Here is a 22055-nt window from a genome sequence, read left to right as displayed (position 1 = left end):
AATATTTAAAGAAGATTTTAGAAGAAGGATGAAGATGTTCGAGGCACTGGTAGAAAGCGTGGCATTATACGGAGCTGAAATATGGGGGTGGCTATACGAAAGTAGATTAGATGTGATAAAAAGAAAGTATGTTAAATGGATTTTAGGATTGGATAGAAGAACCCCGAATTATATAATATCAGAAGAAGCCAAAATAAAGGAAATAAAAGTGAAGGCAATAAGGAGAGCTGTGAGGTATGAGGAGAAGTCGGGACAGTCAGAGAAGAAAATAGTTCAAGCATGTATAAAGGATCTAGAGAAAAGCAGGCCAAGGAAAGAGGAAAGTAATTGGGAGAAGAAGAGAAGGGAGCTGATAGAGAGGGCAGGAATGGAGAAGGAGCAGCTGAGGAGAGGAATGGAGGCAGAGGACCAGGAGGCGGCGGAGAATTTTGTAAAGAGAATAGAGGAGAGGGAGAGGGAGGAGAGATAGATAAAGATAAACGAGTCAAGATACAATAGTAAATATAAAGAGATGTTAACAGAAAAGTTACCAAAGTATTTACTAGGAAAGAAGAAAAAGAAGGATAGAATGTTGATAGCCAGATGCGGGAGTGAAGTGAAAGGCAGTCAACATTGGAGAGAGGAAGAGGATAGGAGATGCAGGATATGCCAAAAAGAAGAGGAGAACATAGAACATATACTAAAAGAATGTGAAGTGACAAAAAGTGAGATATAGTTAGAAGAATTTTTAGGAGAGGAAGGAAAAGGACTGAAAGTAATGAAATGGATAGAAAAGGTTAGAGGGGAGGCGGAGAAAAGGGATAGGATGGAGGGAGAGGAGTAGAAAGGGAAATTGAAAGACAGAACGTTGAATTAGTTTGGGAGTTAGTTAGGATGATCTATAATATATATGTATGTAAAAGAGAAGGTTATATGTTTGCAAAATTTATGTGATATGTTTGTAAATTTATGTAATGGTTGACGGAAGTCATCCTAAGCCGCAAGGCAAGGATTAAATAAATAAATAATAAATAAAAAAAAATAATAATAAATAATATTTTAATAAGAAGCAGACTTTTCTAGTATATAATATGATTTCAGCAAATAAAATATTAAAAAATATATATATAGCTAAGAAAATTCAATTATGTTTTCTTATAATCTTATTCAAATTAAAAATATAAACTTTAAAAAGTTTTTATACAAATTTTATATGATGTATAGATGTTAAATATAGATTTAAAATTTATCATATTATTTCTTCAACTTATAATCTTGTATTTATCTTGTACTTATTTCTTCAACTTATAATCTTGTATTATTAATCTTATATATTATAATCTTACCTTATATTATTTCTTTATCTTTTAATATGACTTTCTAATAAAATTTAAATTCATATAATTACAATATATTCATTAAAATGTCTTTAGAACATATTTTATAATATTATATATTGTATTATATTTCATATATAATATTATATTTCACATTCATTTTTAAATAATTGCATTTTTTGCAAATATATTATCATTTAATTTTTTTGCCATTTAATATATTCTACGATATAAAAAATTAGAATGATTTAAAAAAAAGTGTTATGCAAATCAGCATAAAAGGTCTTTAGATAGAGGTAAGATATGAAATTTTGGAGATGTTTATATTTCGAATAAAATAACTGTTTATTGCAAATTACATATTTTTTTTCTTAAAAGCAACTGTGTCTTTATTCTACCAATTGATTCCTCTCATTGTTTTGTGCATAAAAATATTGAGGTAAGATCAGAAGAATATTTTCTAGTTTATATAAAATTAAGAAATTATTTCACGTCTCATAACTCGAAAAGTAATTAAATTCCGCAAACAAAAATATAATCGCAACCATTAGATTTCGCTTCGATTACTCAAATACAAATACTCAAAAACACAAATTAGATATACGAGTATCATTATATTACATTGTTTACAATTATGAAAACGGATGTGATATTTTTTAATAATCAAAATTTTATGGAAGGTAAGATTAAAAAATTTCTTTTCATCTTCATTGATAAATCCAATATTAAGATTAAACTTGAAAATAACAGAATCAATTTAGAAATATTCTAGAAATATTTTTCCTACATTAAGATTTATTGAATCGTTCGGAAAAGAAGATAAATATTAATTTAATTATATCGGCTAAATAATATCGACTGGACTCAATAAGGCATCTTCTATGTTCTTTCTTAATTCTATAATATTTTTCAGACAAAGTTTGAAATTTGGTCTAGCATCCGCTGTACTCCAACAACGTAGCATCAACTGGTACAATGTTGACGGACAGTTAAGAGTCATCGGCAATCTGCCTCCAGCACGTACACAATTTATCACTTCTTCATCAGTCTTGGCAATATAAGGTTGCTCACCCAACGATGTAATTTCTCACATTAATACCCCAAATGACCAAACATCACTTTGAGAAGTAAATATTCCGATCGTCAAAGATTCGGGTGCCATCCAGCGAATAGGAAACAAACCTTCTCCTTTCTAAAATAAGATTTTAACCAAAATTTAATTGTCTGGTTCAAGTTGTTCATTTTTAGAATATGTGCAAAATGAAAAAAACATTTGTTTATCTCTTGCTTTATATAAATAAAAACTATTTATATTCGATATTACTTAAAGAAATAATGCACGATACTATTATGATAAGAAAATGAAAACTATTTCCAAAAGAATTCATTTTTTAATCACTAATTTTTTTTAATAATTGTATTTACCACGCGATAATAATCATCTTTGTAGATATCTCTAGCTAGTCCAAAATCTCCAATTTTGATGATACGATTCTCGCGATTTCTCGACGACACTAAACAATTGCGACACGCTAGATCTCTATGTACGAAACGCAACTCTTCCAAGTAGCAACAACCTCGCGCAACATCTTCGCACATGGCGAGCAAATCCTGCAAATGCAGAGCATACGAATCTGACGCTTGCAAATTTCGGCAATCTCTCAAATATTTTAACAGATCACCAGTTTCTATCAATTCCAACACTAATAATGGAGAATCCTCATCTAAACAAACGGCCAACAATCTTAATATATGTTTGTGTCGAAAGTGATTCATAAGCCTGGCTTCTTTTAAAAATTTCTTTTTCTCATTGGAAGAAGCATCTTTTCGAAGCATTTTTATTGCAACGGATATCTCTGTACCCGATCTTTCTAAGTTCTTTACATTTCCTTGAAACACCTGCGAAATATTTCACACAAATTCATTAGAAAATGTCATCATAGTTTAATGTCAAGTAATATTATATTTTACTTTATATTAAATAATTCAACGAAAAATATATAATAAAGTGCATGTTTCTTGTCTTATCTAAATTTTATATTACTTATAATCTATTATAAAAGTTCATGTAATTTATATCTTTATTAGAAAATACATATCTGTTTTGTTGATCCAGAAATTAATTTGAAACATTGCTTGAAAAAATTAATTTTTACCATTCCGAATGCGCCGCTACCAAGAAGTTTTGTAAATGTAATTTGTTTACGTGCGATTTTAGTTATTGCACATTCATCCGGATTATAATCTAACATAGGACTGTAAATCATATTGAATTGAGTGTTTCGGCAAGGTACTTCATGTAGAATCGCCAATTCTATATCGGTCATTGTTGAAGACCAAAATTGTTCATTATTTCCTCTGCGTCGATGATACACTGTTATAAAATTTCGACTTAATTGTGTAATAATATGTATTATAAAATTTACTGTTTTTTAATAAATTTATTCGTTTAGTTTTATATAAGTAAATTACTATTTTCAGTAAATTTTTAGATATAATATCAGATATATATATATATATAATCTACAATTCAAGTCGATACCTACATCAAATATACTTACAACAATAAAAGTAGCAGATGCAGATTATAGTAACTATAACGATAAAGCTTAACATCAATGGTAGATGATATTTTGTCTCTGTTATTCCAGGAGTACTCGAAATATCTGTATTACGTAAAAATATAATTTTAATATTTTATTTACACTCATATACAAATACGGTATTAATAGATTTTCAAAGATATATTTTTAATATATTTTTTTAATTATATTAAGAGAATAGATAATATTTTATTTAACATTATAATTTTTTATTTTTATTTTTTGATGCATTTTTAAGTATATTTCACATGCAAGTATATGTAATTGTATTTTTGAAATTTTTTAAATGAAACTGTAATTAGTTATAAATGTATAATTAATTCCAATTAATGTTTATATATTTGTACCCCCGTTATAACAGTATATAGAACATTTAAAATAAAAAAAGTGGTTCGTATAAGTGAAAGTTTAAAGTAATTTTATATTCAAAGTATAATATTTTATATTTAAGTTATATGATTATGTTTGAATATAATATTACAATATATATATATATATATATATATATATATATATATATATATATTATATTAGATATAAAGTCGTTGGAAACGTTTATTTATATCAAGCTTTTTAATTTAATTATATGCTTCCGAGATAATTATCTGTCTGAAACAAAAATATTCTGTACGTAATATTATTAAATGGTTACAATACCATTACATTCTTTCAAATATATTCCACTGCAATGTTGCAATAATATATATTTCATTGCAATATTACAAAAAGCGAACATCTTAACATTGTCAGAATCTTATAACAATAATTCAGCAGAGTTTCACAATCGATTTGCAATATTGCAATGTCTCAGTGAAATTATTCTTCGATATATCCATGCAACCTTATTGTGCTGTATGGGTATCTTCGTTTGCTTACCACGTGTTGAAAAAATAAATCTTTCGTCAGCCGGCCATGTAAAATTTTCCTCATATTCGGGATATCTCAATATCAAGCGAAACTTGTATAAAGTTCCCGATTGTAAATTTGCGATATGGTATCTTACTTCTTTGTTATAATTCATTTTAATATAATTCGTTGTTTGCCACTTTTCTGTTGCAACCTCTTTGTACTCTAGTGTAGAAAAGACCGTCAGATTAATGTTTGAGATCCATGAAATGTCTATGCTATTTATGTTGACCTGGCTCAAAGTAATATTGTTTGGCTCTGAGTATATGTAAACGATCTTGCTTAAACTCTCGTTGTAGAAATCGCTGAAATTGTTTGGATACACACGCACGTATATCAAGTAATCTTGTACTGGTAGCGACAAGTTAATCTTTGTGAAAAATCTGCCGTCTGCCATACGTTTCGGCACATTGATAAATTGTTTGCTCTTTTGTTGCGTGTCATTCACTAATGTAACTGACTTCCAATGCACTTCGTAGGTCACGGCCACGCAGTTCACTTTCTTGGGTGACATCCAATGAATTACTGCTATAGTAGGCGTCAGAGCTTGAACACTTAAGTTTTCCGGTGCATTGAGCTTGCCCGAATCAGTTTTAATTAGTATCACATTCGAGTCGAGTGGATTTATCGATAATCGATCAAAATAAAAATTACTTAAAGCAAATTTCAACTTGTACTCTGTAAGCGGTGTTAAGTTCTGAATCTCGTAATATCGCTCGAACGTCTGCACATTGAATTCTCTAGTTTTATTGAGATTGTCGTCTACACAATGGCTTACTGAGATAGTATATATAGTAGTTGGTAAATTATATTTTTTACATTTACTCTTTACAACCGGCTCCGGAAGATTTACAATGATGCTGTTTGTCATTGGAATTACTTTTTCAAAATTGTAAATTTTTTCGTCGGGTGTCAGACATCTCATTGGAGGATATGGTTGTGAAGATTTATCAAAAGCGTAAATTTCTTTAAAAGAATCATATATTTCACCTGGGTTTATTATTTTTTCGATATATTCGTCTGTATTCACGCTTTCGAGAATTACATATTTTTTTTTCAAAACGTAGAGAATATATTGAAACCAATCATCCCTTGCTAAAATGTAAATGTATGTTTTGTCAATCGTTATAGATTGAAATCCCATGTTATCACTTATGTTTTTCTTGTGTAAAATTATATTACACATAGAAACGTTAATGTCTGTCACAATTATGCGATCAGCACTTAACCAGTAAATTAACGGCTTCTCATTATTCATGTCATCAATTATCATATGACTAAAGGAATCTATATGAAGTGAGCAAAAGTACATATTGGATGAATTTATCTGAACAATTTGCTCGTTTTTTCCAACGAGATCATATTTTATCATATCGTATTTTCTATTCATCGAATTGTATGATGTGTGATATAAAATTCTAAAAAATATATAATTATTTTACTCATTATAAAACACTATTTTAACAAAAAACAGAAACAGAAAAAACAGAAACTTATATGTAGTAAAAATTCGAAATTCTTATAATTACATAATACCTTATTATTTTTTTTACTTTTAAAATAATCATAAAACCACATAAAATTATAGAAGAATTACAAATTTGCATAAATCTTTAATGGAAAATAATATTTTTTCAGATGAACGATAGTAAACGTACCCCATAGACGGTGATACATTTAAATGGTCATTAGCAATTTTTGCTTTGAAAATCTTATCAAATTTAATTATGCCATTTTCCCACATTGTTAAGTCGAACTTTACAATATAAGAGTAGTCTGACGCTTTACAGGTCAAATATAGATTTCTTGCTACCCAGTCAAGGTAGAGATCACGTAGTTCTTCATCATATCTGGCCATCTTTGTGAAAATCCTTTCATTAATTTTCAATGTCATTAGATCATTTTCTTCACTCCAATAAATTCTATGTTCTAGTATCGAGTAAGCGACACCTAATATACTGAAAAAGAGTCAACTACAATTATATAGTAAAAAAATTATAGTTGAGATTTCTATTTTTATAATTATTACTACTATAATGTTGATAATAATAAACTTGTGTATAATAATAACTTGTGTATAATAATAAACTTGTGTATAATAATAATAACTTTAACTTTATAGTTAGTGTCGCTCGTATTCTGTCGCTCCTTGAACCCATTTAAAAATAATTTATGATAATTATAACTATTGTTCGGTAGCTTCTCTATGCTTTTGTCATAGTCCGTTTAGTTTTGATAATTTCAACGCGCGGCGCTCAAGTAGCAATTAGCTTTACGCTGCGTGAGTCGGCACAAATCTGTCCTGGCGGCAAGTAAGAGTTTTATTTTATCGCACAAAATTGTTCTGTATTAGTATCTTCTTCTTCCTATGCATCTCCACTAATGGATGTTCGCGACCACTCTCTCATATACCTGTGTTGCGCACCAGTTTATCACACGTATATGGGACCTACAGTTTAATGCCAATTCCGAACGGCTAGAATAGAGAGAGATTCTCTTGGCAAGATTTTCTCGGTGGTTTGCCATTGCCTTCCGAGAGAGGAGCGAGCGTATACAATTATATGGTTCCGCCAGGAATCGAACCCGGGGCCTTTGGCTTTGTAGACTAGCGCGCTGTCTACTGTGCCACGCTTCGCCCCCTGTATTAGTATAGTCGGTAATTATTTAGCTTAGGGGAGCCACCTCGGATAACCTTGACCTTAACATATGTTGTCAAGGTCACTGTCCTGAGTAACATTCAAAAGGTTTTAGCCGGCGCTCATTGTTTATTTAAAAGTTATTAACAAAAGAATTTCACAATTTTAGTGCTTTTTATCTCCGAAAATATTGATTTGAGGAAAAAAATTTTAAACAAAAAATAAAGCCGCTGAAAAACTACAAAAAAGGTTATATGCATTTTTTCCATAAACCTACTATTTTAGCTGTTATATAAAAAAATAATAATTTTAAATACATTTAATACAATTTAAATTTATATAGAATTTAATATAATTTAATACAATTTAATACACCCCACCGGTAGGCAAGGTGGACCTCGCTTTATAACTTACAGCATATATCCATTGTGATTCAACTCTTCGCAATGCGTCCCCTACCGGCGGGGTGGTTGTGGAAGGGGGGCCGAAGGCCCCCCTTGCACTCCCTCCCCCGTGTGTGTGTGTGTGTGTGTGTGTATGTACACATACATTTGTGATATTTTTTAATTGTATTAAATGTATTATGTATTTAAAATGAAGAATAATAATTTTAGGAAGTAGCATAAATGTTTATTTATTGTAATTTATAATTCATTTATATTTTCATTGATAGGATACATAGCAGCCATTATTCGAAAGAAAGCATCTAATCGGTTTTCATCATCGAATGTCTTTTTGAAAATAAATTCCGCTAAATAATGATTAAAGTGATCCTCTAAGTGATGATATTTAAAATAATTATTTTTTTATATAACAGCTAAAATAGTAGGTTTATGAAAAAAAAGGATATAACCTTTTTTGTAGAGTTTTTCAGCGGCTTTATTTTTTGCTTAAAATTTTTTTTCTTAAATCAATATTTTCGGAGATAAAAAGCATTAAAATTGTGAAATTCTTTTGTTAATAACTTTTAAATAAACAATGAGCGCCGCCTAAAACCTTTTGAATGTTACTCAGGACAGTGACCTTGACAACATATGTCAAGGTCAAGGTTATCCGAGGTGGCTTCCCTAAGCTAAATAATTACCATATAGTCATCCAGGCTACGAATTTGTAACCGCTAAGCCGAGAAGAAATAAAGCATAATTAAAATCAAGAGAAACACTTATTTTCTCGACCATGCCTTCACGAAGCAATCTTACCGTGAAACACGCGTGGAAGGAACATGCCCTTAAGATACACAAGTATCGTACACAACAACTATGTTTTTTTATTAGTATACGTACTTTGACATTACGAGATAAGTAATGGTATTTGAGTCTAGGTCCCATATTCTGATTATGTTATCCGTTGTGAATAATAATTTAGGTATTGGATTTTCATGTGTAGTCGACACATTGATTAAATCCGTGTAAGGACCAGCAACAATTTTAGTATGCGCACGTACTCGAAAATAATATCTTGTGTTAAATGTTAGATTGTGCACCGTATGCTCCAATTTTGTAGTTGTGATATTTTTATCGTCGCAGATTTGAATCTCTTTTAAGTCCTCGATGAAAAAACATTGCACTGTATACCCTTGTATTATTTCATCCGTAAAGTTAGGTTGGTTCCATCTGTAAAAAAATAAAATTTTAGTCGTTTTATATTTAGTAAAATTATAACAGATATAACGTTTTTATGTGTCTATGTCGTTGAATTTAAGAAAAAGAGAGAAAAATGAAAGAATATAGACTGAGAATTTAGATTCTTTACCTTAATGTAACAGAAATGTCGTTTACTTTTTTTGAGAATTGACTGTCGAATTGTACAAATGCTCTGAGAGATGTTGGCTTCATCAAACTGCTTTCTAGAGAAGATTGTACATATTAACATAATTATATTAATAATTATGTGGATATCTCAGTAAAACGGAAAGAACAATTTAATATGAAAATAAAGGAAAGAGGAAAAATAAATCTAAATTACAAAATATGAAAATTAGCACAGTATTGATGTTTAAAAAATAAAATAATATAAAAATTTTTGCGTCATTTAAGACTTAGAAAAGTAATTGTTAATCCATGGCAAAAACGAATAAATAACTTTTATTAAAATGACGACTACTTTTCGAAAAATTCCTATAGTTTAAGAAATCGGAAGTATAATATTTGCGATTGCTTTAAAACAAAGTAGCAAATTAATAAAATAGGCTTTACCTTAAATCATGACAATTTTTATATATAATGTTATATTCATATTATATTTTTCTATTTCTTTTTTCGACAGAATATAAAACTTATATTTTTCCCACTAGAAAGTATTTTTAGATTTGTGTGATTTCACTATCTCTTGAATTTGAATCTCTTGAATTTGATACATATATTTAAATTATATTTATAATTTTCCGTCGTAGATTTTTTCATTGATGTTTTATGCATTTTTTTGCAACTTACCGATAGATTTTGGGATCGTAGAATTACTTGGAACCACATTGACTTCTCGCTTATTTCTCACAGTCATACTATCAGAATAACTCCGATCAGATTTCAAATTTCGATGATCACTTTTTTCGAACATTGAAATATCCTTAAATAAAGTATAGCATACGAAAAGAATTAAGTGATTATCATTGGTATAGAAACGCAATTGTTTTTGGTGCTTTTAATGCTAAGATTATATAAATTATAAAATTATACCATTAAAAATCGCCATTTGTTTGATTAATAATACCGGTTTGATATATATACTATTCCTAATTGATAATATGTTAAATACAATGTAATTTTATTTTTGCAAAATCTATTTTTTATTCTTTTTTAAGACATCTTGTATATCAAGCATGATTCATATATCAAACAGAAAGTCATGCAATAGGTTAATAAAAGTCAATAAAGATTTATAACAGCTACTTGTAGCAAATAATACAAGTGTAAGCTGAAAGTGTAGCTCTTTGCAATTGAAATAATTTTGCATAACGATTTGATTCTTTCATGATAGGTTAGTTAACTCTTCTCCAATTTTACTGTAACTCAAATTTCTTTTCAAAAATTTGCTCGATATTATTAAAGTTTTAATAATGTTTATACTTCGAAAATAAAAATGTTAAAAATATTCTTTCTTTACAGTTATTAAATATTAGTCATAGAAATTATATAAATTCTTCTATCTATAATCTTGTCAAATTTTTTTCGATTATTGATTATATTTTTAACACGAACAGATCCTGAGGAACATGATAGTGTAAGCCGATCATAAGAATATGTGCATGTACTTATACATAAATGGATATATATATATATATATATATATATATATACAATGAAAATTAATATAAACTCTAGCGCATAGCGTGTTGCTGTTGCATATATTGTTGATTAGTATATTAACGTTAGAGTTAATTGATACAATTTGAAGTGTCATTAGACGAATACTCGATTTTCTGTTTTGATATTTAGTAGCTCTGTTATATAATTATCCTTAACGCAAAGAAATAATGCAAACTTTTTTACTTAATTTCATAAAATGAAATCTAAATTAATATAAATCTGTTCGTGTCATTGTACGTATATATAAATGTAGCGAAAAGTAGACAGAAAACCTCATTAATTTTAAAAATTGTTATTTATAGAAATAATAATTTTATATATATATATATATATATATATATATATATATAGAGAGAGAGAGAGAGAGAGAGAGAGAGAGAGAGAGAAAGAAAAAGAGAGAAAGAGAAATAATACAGTCAAATTTTAATATACCGTTTTAATTAAACTTAAATTATATTATATAAGATTCTTTCATAAGCAAAACTTCCAAGTTTTATATATTTTATTATATTGAATAATTTTATTTTATTATTATGTATAAAATTTTCGAGCTTTATATGTATATCATACTTTTGTGTTGAATAGTTTTATTCAACACAATATATAAATTTTGTAAGAGGAAAAATTGTCTTAAAATTCATTCAAGAATTTGATATTTTAAAGACAAACATTTGTTCAGAATCACCCTGTATATAGTGTATATAACTTATTATTACACTTTTAGTTACACTATTAACGCAATAACATTCAATTGTTTGTAAATCAAGCGAAAAATATCTCTTACTTGTGTGAAATTTAAATCCGGAACCATGGATACGTATTCTTCCTGGAAGCTATTTGGAATGGTATAATCCTTCGGCATAAACGTGATAGTTGCCTTTGTCAGCACTAAACTTTTCAATAAAACGCATAATATTGTTCCAAACATAATCTGTTTTTTTCTTTAAATGTCTGCACTCAATCAGTTTCCGTTGAATCCTCAGTTAGCTATTTTTCTTACTCTACTAATTAATTCTGATGTGCTAATCGAGTTGATTTTAATTCATATATATACATATATTTTTGCTAAATTCCGATTAATTCATATACATATACTTTCGATAAACTCAGTTTTAACGAATCGCAAGTTATTATCTTTTAATATTATGTTTTTAAATTTACCTTTATGAGAGGGGTCGATCACAATATGTATTCTAGGATTAAATTAGGGAACTCTTATTAAGTAAATAGTTTCTATCTTTTTTTTTAGGAGAACAAGTGACAGTGCGAAAAATGATACATATTCATTTGATTGTATCGTGAATATAGGAATATAATTATTATCAGCTTTCCTTTTTAATATCCCTTATTATTAGTAGAGAAGCAGTCGATAAAAAGATAATCACAATGAAATTACAAACGATCAAAGAAATTATAGAATTACCAATCTTGTAACATTTTCATACATACTCAAGCGCGCCGTGTAATCGAATTCACTTAGATATTTGCTATATCTTTAGTTTTATTTTTTATTAAAAATGTAATTGTGGCAATTTGTTCGTATGTGTTACTACATATGTTTTTTAAAATCCTCTATTCGTACACAATTACACGTTTTCTCTAATCTTCGTATAATTTGAATCAAGCGATAAATGACGTGGTAGCGTTTGGCTAGCGATCACAATAGTAACTGACTTCGAATGATCAATCCGATCTGTTACCATGACATCTTATTAGCTCCATTCCGTTTGTAATTTATTTTTCTCCGCGGAGATACTCGTTATTTCAAAAAGAATTAAAATCCTTAAGAATTGTTTGTCAAAAAATTTATATATACAGGGTGTTTCATTTTAATCCGACCAGTCGAATATCTCGAAAACCAAGCCCTGGAGAGAAAAATATTTCAGACAAAAGTTGTTTGGTTTCGAGGGGGCCATAAGATGGTATCATTGGTTTGACCTTGAAGAGTCATTTGAAGGTCACGTGAAGGTCACTTCAATTTTTTTAAATGGAACACCCTATATATTTTTGCACACTCTTGTAGCTGACATCGAGAGCTTTCCAAAACACTATCATTAAGTACCTTTTCGTTAAGTACTTTTTGAGTTATGAGGGTTGAAATAATTTCTTAATTTTACATAAACCGTAAAATATCTTGTAAAATATTCACTTTTCGATTATTTTACCTTAATACTTTTATGTACAAAATAATGAGAGGAATCAATTGGTGTAAAAAAAACACATAGTTGTTTTTAAGAAAAAATATGGAATTGTTAATTGCAAATTACATACTTTTTCTTCAAAACAACTATGTGTTTTCTTTACACCAATTGATTCCTCTCATTATTTTGTACGTAAAAGTATTAAGGTAAGATAATCGAAAAATGAATATTTTACTAGATATTTTACGGTTTATGTAGAATTAAGAAATTATTTCAAGCCTCATAACTCAAAAAGTACTTAACGAAAAGGTACTTAATGATAGTGTTTTGGAAAGCTCTCGATGTCAGCTACAAGAATGTGCAAAAATATATAGGGTATTCCATTTAAGAAATTTAAGGTGACCTTTATGTGACCTTCAAATGACTGTTCAAGGTCAAATCATTGTCACCATCTTATGGCCCCCTCGAAACCAAACAACTTTTGTCTGAAATATTTTTCTCTCCCGAGCTTGGTTTTCGAGATATTCGACTGGTCGGATTAAAATGAAACACCCTGTATATAAGACAAAGTTATATATTATATATAAAACAAAAATAATTCTATGTATAAATAAATAAAGTTATATACATATAACTGTTTAATAAATCTTATTAAACTTTATCTTATTAGCTTCTTATATTAATTTATTTTTACGTAACTTTCGCTTTGGCATAAGAAGAACATTTATTATATAAAAAAATATTCTGATTATAAGAAAAGTAATAATGGACTCAAAAAAAGTGATTTACACGTTTTCTGTACATTCACATAATGCATTTTGAATCATATGATAACACGGCAGCGTTTTTACACTAATATAAGTAAGTACACAATGAGCACACATAAGTATACATAAGTGTACGATAGCACGTAAATAACTAAAATAAATAAAATAATTAATTGTACGAGCTATTATTATCGTTATTTGTACTGAATAACCTTATACAGAGTGTTTCATAAGTGGTGGGCAAAATTTCAGGAATGGATTCCTCATGCTTAGAGAAGATAAAAAAGTTAATCAACATAGGTCCGGAAATGATTAGTTTTTGAGTTATTAAGATTTTTATAATACAAAATTTTGTCTCATTTCTCGTCTTAAAAGTCCTTTTACAGGCATCAACAATGTTTTTCAAGTTCGGCAGTTGTGTTTACTATCGTTGTTGTGAGACGCGTTAGATGATACTAAACATGAAAAATGTTTCAGCGCTCTTGATACACGTACGGCAGAGTGTTCGTGTATACATGAAAAAAGTATGGAATTGTAAACAAGAATAAGAATAATACACCGCGCTAACGTAAGATCAGGTATTAACCGGTCTCCTCTTGTGACTCATTCAATCCATTCATACAGGGTGTCCCAAAAATCCCGGTGTGTTCTGTGTTCAGTTATTAAAGTTCTTTGTTACTCTTAAAAGTGTCTTGTCATTTAACGCGATCCGCGACCGCCGTTCTTAGTACGCGCGCGTTCGAGATATATCGTCCCGCGGACGTAACATTTTGGGGGCTCGTCCGGGAACGGTCGAATATTTCATAAACTATGCACTTTAGAAATAAATATTTTAGACAAAAGTTGTATGGCTTGAAGGGGGCGATAATATGGTGTCATTGGTTTTACCTTGAAAAGTCGTTTGAAGGTCACGTGAAGGTCACCTCCAACTTTTTAAACGGGACACCCTATATACTTTTGCATATTATTGTAGTTTGCCTCGAGACCTTTCCAAAACACTATAATTAAACATTTTTTCATTTAAGTACTTTTCGAGTTATGAGGCTTGAAATAATTTCTTAATTTTACATAAATCATAAAATATTTAGTAAAATATTCATTTTTAGATTACCTCACTTTAATACTTTTATGTACAAAATAATTAGAGTAATCAATTTGTGTAAAGAAAACACAGTTGTTTTTAAGAAAAAATATGGAATTGTTAATTGCAAATTACATATTTTTACTTAAAAACAACAACGTTTTTTCTTTACACCAATTGATTCCTCTCATTATTTTGTACATGAAAGTATTAAGGTAAGATAATCGAAAAATGAATATTTTACTAGATATTTTATGGTTTATGTAAAATTAAGAAATGATTTCAAGCCTCATAACTCGGAAAGTACTTAATGAAAACTAACTTAATTATAGTGTTTTGGAAAGCTCTTGAGATGAGCTACAAGAATATGTAAAAGTATATAGGATGTCCCATTTAAAAAGTTGGAGGTGACCTTCACGTAACCTTCAGGTGACTCTTTAAGGTCAAACTAATGACACCATCTTATGTCCCCCTCGAAGCCATACAACTTTTGTCTGAAACACTTTCTAGTAAAACTCTTCCTTTTCGAGATATTCGACCGTGTCCAGACTTTTTTAACACCCAGTATATGTCTATGCCGGTTGCGGCCATATTAGGTCTATTATTTCTGTGGTCCTTCCAATAGATGTCGCGTTTTTAAGAATGGACCTAAGTAAGGCTCTATAAATATGAGTATTCTCGTCTGCCATTTTTCTTCTAACTAGCATGAAAGGTTAGGTATGTTTTCATATATGTCAATACGCATTGATTGTACATACATACGCCTTTCGATCTCGCGATTAATCTAAAAATTAATTTTAAATATCGATTCTGTTAAACTGAAAATAGGTGTTAATTGATTAATTAATTAGACATGTGTTCATAAACGCGCAAGTAGAAAGTGTCATATTTTTCGTAAATCAACATATCGTGTCTCCGTTTCATTGCATGTTTTTGAAGCAACACATATTTGGAACAATTTCAAGGATTAAAGGCATGTTATTTAAATAATACTCATCGCAAAAATTGACTTTATGTTGCAGTTTTGTCATATTTTCACATATTTTTAAGTTAAGTTTTGGCTATTTATTTTTTTGTTTTGGCATTTTGAAAGCACCATTAAAACTTTATATGACGATGAAACGAAGATACGATGTGTTTATAACCTCGAGACTGTAAAGGTTATTTACGTTTGACATATACAAAACATACCTAACCTTTCATGCTAATTGGAAGAAAAATGGCGGACGAGAATACCTACTTTTTTAGTGTTCTAACTTAAGTTGTTTTCTCGTCTTATTTAATTCCTTTTTTTTCGTGCTTGAGTTACTGTCTGTCTTTTGTAATACTGTGCATCAACGTGTATTCTCAATTATATTCCCATCTTAATAAAAGATCAATCCCAACAGGTTATGGGCCCAGGACGTTGCCACAACGTTAGTTAGTCGAATTTTTATTGTGTGTCTGTGCACTGTACATTCACGTCGTGATTGTGACACGAGTGCGCGTTTGTTCTCTTTCGAGCTGCTCGAAGAAGCCGTCGCCACAGACAGTACACGCGACCGTTCGAGTGGTTAAGAGAATAACAACGATGGAAGATCGTCAACAGCTAATGACACAGCTCACGCGAGCTTCATACATGCGATGGAAATTTGAGATGGTGGCACTTCTGGAATCGAAATCCGTTGAAGGCTTAATTGATGGAACAAAGACAGAACCTGCAGAAACTGCTGACAAAATTACTAAAGCAACATGGCGGAAGAACAATGCGATGGCAAAATCGCTGATTTCAAAGACACTCGATGAAGATCATTTTAAGGTTATCTCAACATGCACCACAGTGAGAGATATGTGGATTTGTCTGACAGCATTATACGAAGATGTGTCGGCGACTACAAAGCTGTTAGTCAATGAAGATTTTCATGGCTACCGTTGGTTAGAAGGTATGAACGTATCGACGTACATTGCGGGCCTAACCGAAGTTGTGCAACGATTGAGAAGCCTTGGTGAGACGATCAGTAGGGAAACTATGATCGCGAAAATCGTCCGTGGTTTGCCTGAACAGTTCAACAGTTTCCGAGAGGTATGGCGGATTGCACCGAATCCGAATTTAACAATTGCTGAATTACAGGAAAAGCTCATGGACATCGAAAATGAGTCTGGCAAAGAGCAGATCGTCTAAAGCAATCCCGGGGATGCATTGATGTCCAAGGAAAAGCAATGGAGGATCAAGTCAAAAGGTAAACAGCAAGGTAAACAGCAAGGTAAACAGCAAGGTAAACAGCAAGGTCAGTCTAAGAGTAAGAAAGTTTTGAGATGCCACAACTGTGATGGTATAGGACATTTTGCTAGAGATTGTCCATCAGAAAAATCCGTTAAGAGGTATGAAGAAAGGCAATAATAAAGAAAATCATCAGCTGGCCACGAAGTCAAAGAAGCCTTCGTGTTCTCCCTAAGTGATGGTGATAACGAATGCTGGATAGCCGACTCAGCTGCTTATCGCCATATCACAAGAAGAAAGGAATGGTTCTCAGAACTGAAGCCACTCAATCCACCCGAAAAGGTCAGAATCGGCGACGATGAATATCTAGATGCAACTGCTAAGGGCACTATTGATATATGGGCGTACGATGACAACAAATGGCAGGCAAAAATCCTAAAGGAGATACGTTATTGTCCTAATTTTGGATCAGCTAACTTATTTAGTATTGGTGCTGCCGCAGAGTATGGACATGAAACATTGTTCACAAAGAATGGCGCAGTCGTTAGAGGACCAGATGGTGGTGTGCGAATCGTCGGTGTCAAGAAAGGTCCAACGACGTACAAATTGATAATCAAACTGAGAATTAGTGGTGAAGTTCATTCAGCTCAAGATGGACAAGTTACTTGGCAACTTTGGGATCAACGATTAGGCCACGCGTGTCTCAAACAAGTCAAGGCTGTGCTAAGGTCTAAAGGAATTACGGCCACAGGCAGCGAGAAATTCTTCTGTGAAGCTTGCATTTATGGAAAAATGTCGACCTTACAAAAGTGTTCAGAAAGAAGAATGTAAACCTGGGACATGAATCCACGTGGATACGAGTGGAAAAATCTCTACGCCATCGATGTCTGGTTGTCAATATTTTGTATCTTTTATTGATGAGAGCACTGGTTTTATAAAAGTCGCATTCATTAAGAAGAAGAATGAGATGCTAAATGCATTCAAGAAAGTTGTCCAGGAAGTCAAAGCCGAAACTGGAAACCGAGTTGAAGTCTTGAGAACTGATCAAGGAACAGAATTCATCAGTGAAGAATTCAAGAAATTTTTACTAGAAAATGGCATCACTCACGAAATGAGTGTTAAGTACACCCCTCAATCGAATGGTCTTGCCGAGAGATCGATTCGGACTCTGACAGAGAAGGCAAGGGCCATGATCTTGAACGCAAGATTACATAAGTCACTCTGGGCCGAATGTATATATACAAGCGCCTACTTGTCAAACAGATTGCCTAGAGCTGATGGATCAGTAACAAGTTTTGAACTATGGCATAAGAAGCCTGCTTCCATTGAACACTTGAAGTCTTTGGCATGTCAAGCGTACGTACATGTGCCGAGACAAAAGAGGGCCAAGTTTGATGCTAAGGCTTGAAAAGGAATCTTGATCGGCTACGGACCAAGTGATAAAATGTATCGCATCTATGATCCTCAACGACAAAGAGTTGAAGTCGTCCGTGACGTAAAATTTAACGAAGTGAACGAGAAGAAAGATCATGTGATCTACGCTGAAGATGAAGTAAATATTTACGATGAGGACATTGAAGAGAACACGTCAACGATCATCAATGAAGAGTTATCTGAGGATGGACAAGTAGCACCAGTAGTAAGGAAGCCAGGTCGTCCGAAGGGATCAAAGACTAAGAAATACTCTACAGTACCATTGTCAATGTCGCTTCGAAATCGAGGTGCATTTGAGACCACTGAAGAGTCAGATCAAGAAACCAATAATGGTCAAAAGAATGACAACATTGTATATATGGCAATGGATGGGCCAACAACATTTGAAGATGCACTGGACAGTGATCAAGATAATGAATGGTTATCTGCAATGCAAGATGAGTTAGATTCACTAGTCAAGAATAAGGTATTTGAGGTAACCAAATTGCCGAAAGATAAGAAGCCGCTGCAAATTGGTTGGGTTTTAAAAACCAAGAGGAATCCTGATGGAACCATAGATCGGCTGAAGGCCAGAATTGTTGCCAAAGGCCAACGCACAGAAGTCAGGACTGGACTATAATGAAACATATGCACCTGTTGTACGAAGTGAATCTGTTCGAGTACTTTTAGGAAATGTTGCATATGAAGATCTAGCTATGGTTCAATGTGACGTAATGACGGCATTTCTTTATGGAGATTTGGAGGATGAAATCTATGTTCGACCACCCGAAGGCATCGAATTGGAAGACACAAAAGTTTGGAAACTTAAGAAGTCGTTATACGGATTGAAACAGTCACCGCGATGCTGGAACACCAAGTTCAATTATTTCTTGAAGAAATTCGGACTGATACGATCACTGGCAGATCCATGCATCTACTATTTTCATGATAAGAGAGGGAGAATACTAGTTGCTCTTTACGTAGATGATCTACTGATAGCTGGCAGTAACAACAAAGTGATCAATGAAATAGTTGATCATCTAAAGAATGAATTCGAAATCAAGGTATTCGAACCGAATTGTTTTGTTGGTTTTGAGTTGGAGCGTGATCGTGCTAACAAGACGATTAGCTTAAGTCAAATCGGATACTTGAGAAAAGTACTGGAACGCTTCAACATGAGTAATTGCAATCGGTCATCGACCCCAGGAGAAGAAAAATCATTAAAGAAGACTGATGAAACCATGAAGACAATAAATGAAGTCAGCTTTCCTTATCAACAAGCTATTGGTTCATTACTATACGCCGCTATGATGACTAGACCAGACATTGCGTTTCAAGTTGGAGAAGCTACAAGAAAAGTTCAAAATCCAAGCTATAAAGATGTAGTAGCTGTAAAACGTATTATGCGCTACATTAAAGGAACATTGAACAATCGTTTAAAGATAGGAGGTGGGAAGCTAATATTAGAAGGATTCTGCGACTCTGACTACGCTGGTTGCCATGAAACTGCTAAAAGTACATACGGTAATGTCTTCATATTCAATAATGGAGCAGTTGCTTGGGAATCAAGGAAGAGCAACATCGTAGCAGACTCGACTACAGTGGCTGAATATCAGGCTGCTTTCGAAGTCACGAAGCTATCAATCTGGTTACGAGATTTGATTGGCGAGTTATCTGTACTAGAAGGACCAACTACGATTTGGTGCGACAATCAGGCAGCAGTGAAGCTATCAAACTCTGAAGACCACAAGAAACGTACCAAACATGTAAACGTCAGATTTCCTCAGAGAAGCTGTCAAGGATGGAACTGTTGTGCTGAAACATGTTTCAGGACTGGAAAATCCTGCAGACATGTTTACCAAACCCCTCCCTAGTGCTAAACTCATAAACTGTTGTGAACTATTGAATTTAAAATAAGCTGATTGCAAGAGAGGGTGTTGGGAGTGTGCAATCATCTCGCATATATATATGTCTATGCCGGTTGCGGCCATATTAGGTCTAGCATTTATGTGGTCCTTCCGATAGATGTCGCGTACTTAAGAACGGACCTAAGTCGTTGTCTCGTCTTATTTAACTCGCTCTCTCATGCTTGAGTTACTGTCTGTCTTTTGTAATACTGTGCATCAACGTATATTTTCGATTATATTTCTACTTTAATATAAGATCAATCCCAACAAAAATTTATGAGTGAAAGAGGAAATATATAATATTATGATGTTATTCGATGCAAATAATGATAATAATAGCTCGTACAATTGATTATATTATTTATTTTAAATATGTATGTGCTACTGTAAATTTATACTTATTTATACTAGTGCAAAAACGGCGTTACGTATCGCTTGATTCAAACAGCATTATGTGAATGTACAGAAAACGCATAAACCACTTTTTTTAAATCCATTCTTACTTTTCTTATAATCAGAATATCTTTTTATATAGTAAACGTGCCCCTAGGCTAAAGAGAAGATACACAGAAATAAATTAATATAAAAAGTTCAATATATAAAATTCAAATTAAACAATTATATATACATATAATTATTTTTATTAATAGAACTATTTTTGTTTTATACATATATAACCTTTTTGTCAAACAATTTTTAAAGATTTTAATTCTTTTTGGAATAACACCAAGTATTTCCGTAGAGAAAAATAAATTACAACGAAATGTAGCTAATAAGACGTCATGACCAGAGTCCAAATGTCGTTTTCCCTACTTCAAGTGCATGCTAGCGGCCGAACGAACGCCGCAAAAAGCAGTACCGTCTATGGCGGTCTAATGATGGTAGCAAAGAGGGCACCGTCGCGTAGAGAAAAAAATATATATATTAATAGAATATTGAATATATGTTTATTTAATATTATACATAATATATAAAATAATATAATATACAGCGTGTTTCTAAATGATTCATCCGTTTTCACAAAGCTATAACTTTGAAATGAATGAAGATAGAACCTTCGGGTAAATTTTAATATACGTATAAGAATACCAAGTTTATGAATACCAAGTTTTCACAAATGTTCCATATGACCTCCACCGGACGCATGGCATACGTCTAAACGGTAGTCAAACTCGTTCCATACTCTTGCGAGCATGTCAGGTGTCTGACTCACAATTGTTGAAACGGAGAATACAAAACGCTTTTTGTTGCTGTGTTGTCACCATCTCGACGCATACTGAACGTGCGCGCTAGCAGTACCATCTTCTTCTTCGATTAATGGCACTGGGCAATCTCACTTTTTGCCCATGCTGCCAGATGGTCTTCAGTGTATTTGACGTACAGGAGGGAAGGAACAGTCTACACAGTCCGAGTTAAAAAGTCATATTTGTAAGTTGCTCTTGTGCAGGAAGGAAAGAATAGGGTGCACGATTTCAACAGAGGGCACTCTTAAGAGTTCGAAAACACTGTATGGCGGAGGGGAGTCCAAAACTTTTCGCAAGGAGCTTAGCAGTTGTATTCTAGAATCGTTCAGTAGCGGACAAGACCATAGGACATGCTCAATATCCTGCAAAGGCGAGCCACAAGGGCAGTCCGGACGTCCAACGATGCCACATCTGTGGAGGCTGTAATTTAGATTGTAGTGATTAGATCTGATCCTACTAATTGTCGCGATTTCCGATCGACTTAGTTTAAGCCTAGCAAACCAGGGATTTCTCGTAAAGGTGGGATAAAGGCTGAA

At 32.1% G+C, this 22055-nt stretch overlaps 2 protein-coding genes across 2 annotated transcripts in view; one reads left to right on the top strand and one right to left on the bottom strand.

Moving 5' to 3' along the window:
* The window catches only part of LOC145960461 (proto-oncogene tyrosine-protein kinase ROS-like), a 61409-nt gene extending 48993 nt beyond the window's left edge, over window positions 1-12416 (bottom strand). Inside the window, exons 1-6 of the mRNA XM_083079963.1 lie at window positions 11551-12416; window positions 9894-10026; window positions 9214-9307; window positions 8745-9074; window positions 6484-6783; window positions 4799-6243 (exon numbers count right to left, since the gene is read on the bottom strand). Of these exons, the coding sequence (XP_082936089.1) occupies window positions 4799-6243; window positions 6484-6783; window positions 8745-9074; window positions 9214-9307; window positions 9894-10026; window positions 11551-11694 (2446 nt within the window). The 5' untranslated portion in view covers window positions 11695-12416. The remainder of the gene's footprint in view (window positions 1-4798; window positions 6244-6483; window positions 6784-8744; window positions 9075-9213; window positions 9308-9893; window positions 10027-11550) is intronic.
* A 4521-nt stretch (window positions 12417-16937) lies between these two features.
* Window positions 16938-17786, top strand: LOC145960149 (uncharacterized). The gene is made up of 2 exons (XM_083079407.1): window positions 16938-17034; window positions 17152-17786. The coding sequence occupies exons 1-2, from the start codon at window positions 16938-16940 to the stop codon at window positions 17784-17786; spliced, it is 732 nt and encodes a 243-aa protein (XP_082935533.1).
* Window positions 17787-22055: the final 4269 nt, after the last annotated feature.

This window comes from Camponotus vicinus, unplaced genomic scaffold (assembly GCF_025532165.1).
Source record: "Camponotus vicinus isolate PSW18456_S1 unplaced genomic scaffold, iyCamVici1.0 SCAF_10, whole genome shotgun sequence".
Classification (NCBI taxonomy): domain Eukaryota; kingdom Metazoa; phylum Arthropoda; class Insecta; order Hymenoptera; family Formicidae; genus Camponotus; species Camponotus vicinus.
Note: the sequence above shows the minus strand (reverse complement) of the source record. Positions and strands in the feature narration are given on the sequence as shown.